The 9,763-nt window shown below is 52.4% G+C and overlaps 1 protein-coding gene across 2 annotated transcripts; it reads right to left on the reverse strand.

Annotated features, from left to right (window-relative positions):
* Positions 1-4,820: 4,820 nt before the first annotated feature.
* LOC131588519 (hydroperoxide isomerase ALOXE3-like) lies at positions 4,821-9,398 on the reverse strand. 2 transcript variants are annotated; one of them, XM_058857415.1, is made up of 13 exons: positions 9,245-9,398; positions 8,649-8,847; positions 8,496-8,577; positions 8,279-8,401; positions 8,085-8,188; positions 7,660-7,982; positions 7,381-7,584; positions 7,162-7,248; positions 6,418-6,545; positions 6,221-6,342; positions 6,029-6,129; positions 5,547-5,717; positions 4,821-5,342 (listed from the first exon to the last, which is right to left on the reverse strand). In XM_058857415.1, the coding sequence occupies exons 1-13, from the start codon at positions 9,380-9,382 to the stop codon at positions 5,163-5,165; spliced, it is 1,962 nt and encodes a 653-aa protein (XP_058713398.1). In that variant the 5' UTR covers positions 9,383-9,398; the 3' UTR covers positions 4,821-5,162. The 2 variants fall into 2 exon arrangements, with proteins under 2 accessions (XP_058713398.1, XP_058713397.1); XM_058857414.1 differs by having other exon boundaries at positions 6,418-6,587.
* Positions 9,399-9,763: the final 365 nt, after the last annotated feature.

A 9,763-nucleotide genomic window follows, 5' to 3' on the forward strand; every position in this document is an offset into this window, starting at 1 on the left:
GCTAACATGTGCTGGGATAGTATTTGATAGGAGTAGTGATGGAGCTGGAGCTGGTTTCACTAGGATTGTAGGGGCTTTTTCTCCGGGGATGGTAGCAGGGTGACGACTTGGTTTCCCTCTGTGGGGATCTCGTGTTTCCATCAGCGATATTGTTCCTTGGGGCTGTGGGAGCCTTGGTTCCAGCTGCGTTGGAGCTGTGGCAATGATGGGTGCTGGTGCCGGGGTCGGGGCTAGAACTTGGACTAGGGTCCGGCGCCGGCATGCTGCTTCCTCCTCTCTGGATACTTCTGGGTGTAAATCCGGGCACTCAACGTGGCCTCACCTCGGGCCCCATTCGCTCGCTGAAGCGGGGGGTAGGCGTGGCCAGTGGAGGCGGGGCTGTGGGCGTGGTTTCTGGGCTGAGCCAATAAGCTCTGGGCAGGGGCGTCATTGGTGTTTCCATGGTGACGGGGGACGTGAGTGGCGCCGGTGGCGGGGGGCGGTCCCGGGAGCAGCATGGGGCTGAGTCGTTGTCAGGAGCTGCCGTGCTGAAATGGCGGCCTTCTCTGTTTTGGGACAGCAGCTTCGCATGGTACAACAGTTTGGATGAGCTAGTGGGTGCTCTGGCACCTCGCAGCACCTCTTTGGCACAGCTGCGCCTTCGCCGCTTTTCGTGGTTCCCCCGGCTGCGGTGGTGTTGGCGCAGCTGGGGGCTCACCCCTCCATTCCCGCTCTGCTTCCTGGCACATCCGCTTGGCACGATCCGCTAGCACAAGCGGGAGTCGTGAGAGGTTCGTTTGATCTCAGAGTGCAAAAAGGACACCAAGGGATTTCAGTTTAAATCACAACAGCAATAATGCATCTTTATTTTAATGCCAGCAACATGCAATCTATGAGAGGGAAAAAGAGAGAGAGAAAGAAAGAAAGAGGCAAAGTAAAGAGAGAAAAAGGGAGGTTACAGCTACCAATGGACAAGACGGGGTCGCCGGTGTCTTCTTTCGTGGGGAGATCTCTCTTGAAGAAAGTAACTTTTCTAAGTCACTTTTATAGTCTGTTTTAAAGCGAGGGGCAGTTGGCCAAAAGGTGGGGAGATTTATAGGCAATTGTGGTGAGACCCATTGCTCTGGGAAGCGGTTGTGAGGTACAGAGTGGACCGCTCTTCACCAGTCCCTGCTCACCAGCAGTGTACCATGGCATCACAACAAACACACCTGCTAACAATCACTATTGTGGTGTGACCCGTTGCTCTGGGAAGCAGGTGTCAGGCTGAGCAGACCTTCAAAGAATCACTTAGCAAGCATCCACTCCAACCAGGCCAGAACCTCCGCACAAAGTCCTCTGGGGTCTTGAGGATATTAGTCTCTGTTCTTGAGCTGGTCGTGAGGCAGATGAGGGAAACTTTGGACCATCTCTTATACAGGATCCAGCCACATGGCGGGATTGTGCAGTTTGGCTCATTGTTGCACACTGCAGTCTGTCCACCTGCTGTGGTAATGCCAGCTGCCTATACTCTGCAGCTTGGCAGGGTTGCAGGAAACAGCTTGCTAAAAGGCTGTCCCAGGGCGAGGGGCGCATTCAGGGTGGCACAGCCGTGGGGGGCTGCTGTTTGTTGGTGCTGCCCCGTCTGAGGGCTTGGAAGAGTGCCCCAATCTCCCTCTGTCCCCTCCAGAGCTCCGTTCTCGCCCTGCATTCCAGTATTTATCATTCTCATTAAGTCAAAAAGGGCTTTGAAACTTTTATTACGCTTTTGTCTCCCCTGGAGGCTGCCCTAAGTATAAATTGTACAGTTCGTTCACATATCAAGAGCAGCCTCTTTGGTTGTGTCCAATCCGTGGTTCTTTGCCCACATTATTAAAGCTAACAATGGATCTTTATCATATTCTGCCTCCCATTCTTGTAAAAGAAGTGACCATACCTTTAAAACTGGATGTGGTTGTGTTGATATCCATTCTTCCATGGCTCTGATGATAGTTTTCTTCTATTTTTAAGGGTAAGTAAAAAAAAATTCTGGATTTTTAGCGATTTTTCATGCAAACAGCTCTCCTCACTGTATCTTTTAAACAGCTTTTTCTGCATGCTTCTTACTTCAGCTTTTTGCTGCAGTTTTGGCTCTTCTCACCTCTGCTTTTCCAGCTTTTTCAGCTGTTTTGGACAGGCTCTCCATGCTCTTCCTCTGTCTTCCCCACCCGCTCTGCATGTGGGAATAGCTGTGTCCTCACACGGGTTCACCATGTGTTTTGTGCCAGCCGTGGGTGGGGAGACAGAAATCCATGATTCAAGATCCAAATGCTCATCAGACAAACAGCCTCGTTAATTGTTTGGAACTTACTTATGAACCCGATTCAAAACTCCCGGGCTCAGATAGCTCATTGGCTGGGATCTCTCTCCGCCCAGATCTCTGGCCAGCGGTGTGCTTTCTACTAAGCTTGTATGAGGGTCCCCTGTAACTTATCCAGGGACTTGTTCTGGCATGAACTAGGCTAGCCAAATTGGATTTGTCTTATGGTCAGATTTACCTTGTCCAGTCCACGCCAGCTTTACTGTTGACAATATTGTGGCAGGAAAGGTCTTGGTGGACAGGGAGCTGGGCAGGAGGCAACAATGTGCCCTGGCAGCAAGGAAGGCCAGAGTACCCTGGGCTGTGTAACCAGAAGATTAAGGGTGTGGATTATCCAGGTTACTGTGCCTGTTTTCATTCCTTAACACAGGAAAGATGTCTGGGGGCCTGAGCAGGTTTAGTGAAGGCCCTCCAAGGTGGAGTTGGAGTACCTTGCTGTCATGGGTTAGCTTCACCTTTAAGACCGAGTAAAAAAAAGGGGAAGTTGAAGCTACTGGTGACTGATGGGAGTTTTTCTTCCTGACCAATTATCAGTCATTTTCAAGAATTGACAGCAGATCTGACCATTAAAAAGTGAATTCAACTTGTAAACACTCCCTTAAGAAGTACACTCAGAGCTGTCTCGCTCTCTTTTGTTTCCGGCTTTGGAGAGGTAACAAGCTCCGTCTTGGCTTTCCCCCCGCGCCTCCCAGGCCCGGGACAAGGCCGCAGGGAGAGGGGGGGAGGAGAGAAAAGCAAAGTTTAGCAGTTCAGTTTAGTTTTGAAGGTCTGCTGCTAGACTGAAACCGGACACTATGAACTTTTGTAGCTTTCTTCTTTTAATTCCTTTATTACCTAGATAAACAACAGATTACTCCTTTTTCTTAGAACAGACAGAGAAAGAGAGACAATTAACATGTAAGACATCATAAAACTACCAAAAACAGTGAAGAAAAAAGTTAAGTTTAAATAAGAAAGAGAGAAAAAAGAAGATGCTTGTTGCTGAAAAGTCTTTCTGTTACAGCTATGGAGATGGACAGTAGTTTAAAGACTCCTTTAATTCATGACTAGAGTATGGGAGGAATAGAGTATTCAAAGTGTGGACTTTAAAGAAAAGAAGAGGATGGTTGTAATACTGTGGGTTGCTGGAACTTGCGAGTGAAGTGAAGATTTTAAAGCCTTAAAGGAGCCAAAGAGATGGCTGTTTTCCAGGAAGGCTCACAGAAACAACTGAAGGAAATTTCTACCTTTGAATCACTTATCCTTAAAAATAACATCCCTAGATTCAATTTGACCCATTGCACACCTCAGAATAGTGTGAGATGGGAGGAGTGGACTCTAGAAACTCCATGGATTAGCAGGAAGAGACTTCTGTTTCTCTACGGAGACTGATGAGAAGACTCTAGAAATTGAGACTGTTTTTGACCACCAAGATTGTAAAACTATTTTTTTTGTCTCTATGTTGTTATGTGTACAAAGAAATAGTCAATTAGTGAAAAGAAAAAGAGTTTTCTGAAAGTTTATTTTGGTATTCTTATTCTAATAGTTTGTTAATAAACTGTCTTTATTCCTTTTAAGTTTTAAGCCTGTTTTGCTCTTATTTTAATCCATATCTCACAACAGAAAATAAGTAATTTTTGTTACTAGTTTAAAACCACAACACTTGCCTGTGAGGAGGCCTGTGGAGGGCAGTGAGCCAACCAGTAGGGTCGGCACTCTCCCCTGGACCACTCTCCCCCTGGGAGAGAAATCCTGGTTAATAGCCCTCATTGTTGTGGTGGGCAAAAGAAGTCGCCTCCCAGCATGCTTGCAGCCCTTGTAGATTCTAGGTATTTCATTGGTTCTTTCCTTCTGCCCTGCCCCAGCCCTCAGGGATAAAAACCTCTGTTTTCTCTGAATTCCTAACTGCTTGTTCTGAGATTTCTTGGAGGAAAGAACTGATTAAAAACCTCCTGAGAGCTTTATTATGATAGCTCTGTCTCTTTCTTCTGTGTCACTTCAGAGAACTGAACTTTCACTTAAAAGTCCTTCTAAGAGCTCAGAGCTGGAATCGCAGAAGTGGCTGAAGGACATCCTCTTCTCAGGATGCATCCCTCAGATAGTTGTGGCACCTGACTACTACACCCAGCCGTGTCAGAGGCTGAGGAAGCTGGACTTGGATTAGATACAGCCACACCCACATTCCCTTCTGAGAAGAAGTTTAGAAAGCCAGGGGGTCCTGAGTAGGTTTTGGGGGTGTTTGGAGTCTTTTCTGTACCTTGTATCTCAAAAGGAGCTTCTCTAATAAACTGTTTGAAGTTCCCACTCTCCTACAACAAGGGGAGCGCTGCAGGGGCCACTGGGGTCACTGGGGACCAGTGATGAACACCATGAGCAATGGGAGGGGGCACAGGGAGCACAGCACTCCATTATGTCTCCCAGTTGCCTCAGTCCAGTTTCCCACTTTGAGTGGGGGCTATGTGGATCCTTCTGGTTTTAGGGTACGCCTACAAGCAGCAAGGGTTTGATTCACAATTAGCATTTATTGAGAAGAGGAAAATGGAGTGGGGGGTGCTGAAGGCACTGGGGGGTAGATGCTGAGGATCTCTAGGTGTGGGGTCATGGGGTTGCTGGGCTTATGCAAGTGCAGGGTGGTGGGTTACAAGGGTGTTGGGGACGGCCATGTAAGGGGTGCTGGGAGTGCTGGGTGTACTGGATATCCAGATGGTGGTTCTGTCTGGTGGGAGTGCCCATGTGCCAGATGCTGGGTGTTCTGGAGGTGCTAGGTGCACTGGGTGTCCAGATACTGGGGTTTCTGGGTGCTGCAGGTGACCGGATGTGGGGTTCTGAGTGTGCTGGGGGTGCTGAGAGGGTGCAGCTCCTGTGCTCAGATGGAGATGCTGTTCTCCGTCTCCAGTGGGTTCAGGTAGTTGTATCTCAGCACAGCCAGGCGGTTCCTCTCCTCAATCCGGTCCCGGATCTCCTCCAGCCGCCCTTGGAAGGCCTGGATGAGCTGCCGGGGTTTTGCCTCCGTGAACCACTCCTCTGGGTACTGTCCCAGGATCCTCTGGGGGAGACAGGGAGATGGACCCTTCATCTTTCAACCGCTTCGTGCCTTTCAAGCACCCTGGTAGGTGTATAGCAATGGTGGCAGTCCCCCAAGCTTGCTGACACCAAAGGTGGTGACATCCACCCTTGTGGGCACCTCTTGCAGTTCCCGGTCCACAGAGCTATTTAGGAGGGCACATAGGGACTGTGGGGTCAGACTCACCCTGTCCTTGAGTTGGGAGCTGAGGAGAATGAGGGCCACCAGGATGTTGGCAGTGGTGGCCACCTCAGGGATGGTATCGAGGAAGTGCTGGAGGAAGGCCCGGCCCTTCTCGCAGGGTGGTGGGTGGCGCATGGAGGATGGGGCATTGGGGATAAAGGCCCCCAGGTCATACTGCAGGGAGATAGGTCACTCTAGAGAACGTACCCCCAAAACAGTTATGGGATGGGTGGGGACATTCTTTGGCACAGAGTGGGGTCAGATGGGAACACCTCAGCATAGTAAAGGAGATGGATGCTGACATCTCCAGTATGAAGAGGGGATGGATGGGGACATCATTCTGGCACATAGAGAGATGTGACATAGACATTGGTTCAGGATGCAGACTTCCCTTCCTGCACACAGAGGAGTGGGAGTGGGACATGTCCCCAGCATGGCTCAAGGACAACTGGGGATATCCTTTCGGTCCTTGGCCCATGTCTCACCTGCCCATTGTTGACGGCCGCGTGCTGTGCCGAGCAGGTGAACATCACCATGGTGAGGAACTTGATGAGCTCTGCCACTGTCTGCAGTGAGGAGGGAACACCTGGGTGGGGGTAGGGACAGCTAAGAGCCTCAGGAACCTGCCTGTCCCCAGCCTCCCTGGGGACATCCTGTGCCAGCCGTAGGTATGCTACCTGAGGAGGTCCTGCCCAAGAAACCATTGGTGAAGATGTCCATCACCCAGGCCTGCAGCTCGGTGTCCTCGCTCACTGCTGCATCCTCACCATAGTAGAATGTCACAATGCCGGTGACAAAGCTGCCATAGGGATGAGGTGACTGTGAGATACTGGGGCACTCCACACCACCCTCCGCCTCCCGAAACCACTCTCACCTCTCAATGGCTTCCCAGATGCTCATCCCATCATCTCGGTAGTGGTAGTTGGGGATATTAGACATGCCACGGTGGCGGATATCATCGGGGAGGCACAGGGATGTGTAGGTCACCTGCTCCAGGCCTCGCTGCACCACCAGCAGCAGCCCCTCATAGGTCACCCCTGAGCCCTGGGAGGAGGGTCACCCACAGGTGGGGAGGACAGGTGATGCCAGGCTTCAGTGTCCCCCAGTGCTCCCAGTATATCCCAGTACCCCACACTGCTCCCAGGGTAAAAGTCCTCCAAGTACACACCCAGTGCCCCTGGTACTCCCATATACCCCAGTGCTCTCCAGTGTCCTCCACCCTATGTTCTCTAGTGTCTCCCAGGTCTCTCATGCTTTCCAGTGCCCCCTAATGCCCCCAGTACACTTCAGTGCTCTCCACTAATTCCAATACACTCAGTTTCCTGTACATGCCAGTACTCCACATTGGTCCCAGTAGCACCCCAGTACGCCCCAATGTTTTCAGTAAACCCCCAGGCTCTCAGGAGACCCCCATGCCCCCAACAGAATTTAGTACCTCCAGTCCCCCCGTAGGCCCCAGCACTGCCAAGACTCCAGTGCCCTCTAGTGTCCCCGTGGACTCCAGTAGACCCCCAGTGTCCCCAGCACATGCCCGTGCTTCCAAATCAAATACCCCAGAGCACTCAGTGCCTGCCAGTGTTCTCAGCAGAGCACAGTGCTCTTAGTCTCCAGGGCTCACCTTGTCAATGAGGCCACCTGGGTTGATAAGGACACTGCGGGCCAAGGTGTTGATGTGCAGTGTGAAGTGGAAGTGGGGCATGAGGAGCTGAGGGGAGAACAAACACCTTACAGGTAACCAGGGTTCCATTCATGGAGCTGGGAGGGCTGTCAGGTGGGGAATAACTGCCCTCAGATCTGGAGGTGGGGAGCAACAGGTGACCCCAAGGAGGGGCCTTACCTTGAAGAGGGGGTGACAGGTGGGCAGGTGGCGCAGGGTGGCAATGGCAAAGACTTCCCCAAACAAGTGGGTCCTCAGCAAGTGGGTGAGGAGCTGGTGGCTGTAGAAGTCGGCGTTGCGCACCCAGGTCTTGGCCAACAGCCAGTCCCACTCATCATCACTTGGCAGGAAGATGGGGCTGCAGGGTCCTGGCGTTTGGCTGAGCTGTGGGACACCACTCCATGGTCTAGGACTATTGCCACCCTCCTGATGGCAGGGTTTCGGGTGGGGCATCCCTACCTGGATAGCAATGGGGCGCAGGAGCCCATCGGTGCCCTGGTGAAGCAGGCAGATTGGGGCTGCTACGTACTGCTGGCGCCCATAAATGGTGTCGGGTGGGATGTCCTCCAGCACCTTGTAGTCCACAATGAAGATCCGACCTTCTTGCAGCTCCTTACCAAGGTCCGTGCCATCTCCCAGTGAGCCATTGACCATCTCTGGTGTCACTGGGAATTTGGGCGGCAGTGTGGTGCAGCAATTGATGATGATGGGGTTGTTGCCATTGAGGAACTGGGAACCGAAGAAGTCATCTTCTTGCCAGTGCTTGGCCACATACTCAGGGACTAAGGGGATGATCAGACATCAGTACCCACTTATCCACCCTCCAGGCACATTTTGTGAAGCCCTGAGGGGGAAGGGCAGGGGACAACACACAAGGCACCCACCAATGTCTCTGCCCTGCGTCCGGGAAAAGATGGTACGCATCTCATCGAAGCTGTTCCAGGAGCTGCATCTCAGTAGGAACCCTGACAGAAAGTGGGAGGCCCCTCTACAGGGCAGAGGGGGACCTTAGCACATCTCTTGCCTTCTCTGGCCCTGCCATCCCCCAGGTCCTCCACAGCCTCAGGGCACTGCTTACTGTAAGATGAGGAAACCAGTGAAATTGGTAGCCCTGACGCGGGAGAATCGGATGTTGGAGTCCAGCTCAGAGACGGAGTCCACATTGAGGCAACGGGGCCAGCCCTGGGCGAAGTTCTTCCACCTGAGTTGGGGGGAAAATGGGAGCAGACATCAGCATCACTGCTGACCAGCCCACCTGGCCAAAGTAGGCCTTTTCCCTATGTCCCTACTGTCACCGGTAAGCCTCTTGCCGTTCTGCCAGCTCCTGACGACGATGTTCCTTGAGGATATGCAGCTTGTCGTCCACCAGTTTCTTCCCTAGAAAGAAGACAGGCGTCAAAACTGGACCTCTGTCCATCAGAGGAGGATGGGGGCAGAGTGGGTCCTACCTGAGCCCTCCCGCACTTCCACGGTGGTGACCCCCTCTAGCCACTGGTAGCAGGGGAAGCGATACAGGGTGCCATTGGGGGCTGTCACCCGGACGTCCTTGCAGAACCAGGCATCCTCCAGGAAGAGCCTCCACTTATGCAGGCGGATGAGGACAATGGGCCCCAAGTCTTTCCCACAGTGCACAGACAGGCTCTTCTCCTGGAGAGAAGGAAAATGGCTTCTGGGGGGATGGGCACATACCCTGTAGTAGCACTGGGGACACCAGCAGAGAAGGGGCTCAGAGCATCCTCACTTGCTTCCATTGCCTCCAGGATCCTTGTCCTCCACCATCCCCTCAAAGTCCTTTTCCTCCATCCTCCCAGAACATCATTCTTCCAATCCCCCCAGGACGACTACCCATCATCCTCCCCAAATTTTTTTCCTGCAAATCCTGGAGGAAATTCTTTCCTCCATGTCCCTCAAATCCCTTCCCACCATCCCCTTGTATCCCCAGGACAGTCCATGCAGCCGCTCACATCCCCTGGGGCAGCTTGTGCCACCCCTCATGTCCCCAGAATAGCTCTACCACCCCTCATGTCCCCATCCCCCTCCTCACCTTCCCTGGCAGGAACAAGAAGGAGACGGTGGTCTGGCGGCTCTCGCCATAGCTGCCCACCAAGGTGATTGAGATGGAGTTGTTGGTCCCAGCTTCCGCCATGTCACCTGTTGCCACTGTCACCTTATAGACGGCCATGACAAGCTGCAGTGATGTCCTGGAGATGTCTTCAGAGAAGAGTGAGGGGCTGTGGGGTGCAAACCTGCTGTTTTGGGTGATTTGGGTGTTGCAACCCCCATGGCCATTGTGTAAGCGGGTGATGGGTCCTTCCTTCTCAGGGAGGTGTTATCAGATCACCGCTACTGGCCAGCATCTAGTACATCTGATCTCAACTGATATGACCATGGAGACATTACCCAAGCGATGGCCCTGGGGGTGGCTGTGGGGACATTACCCAATAAATGGTCCTGGGGGTAGCTGTGAGGACATTACCCAAGAGATGGCCCTGGGAGTGGCTGTGGGGACATTACCCAATAAATGGTCCTGGTGGTAGCTGTGAGGACATTACCCAAGAGATGG

This window comes from Poecile atricapillus, chromosome 26 (genome assembly GCF_030490865.1).
Source record: "Poecile atricapillus isolate bPoeAtr1 chromosome 26, bPoeAtr1.hap1, whole genome shotgun sequence".
In the NCBI taxonomy this organism is placed as follows: Eukaryota; Metazoa; Chordata; class Aves; order Passeriformes; family Paridae; genus Poecile; species Poecile atricapillus.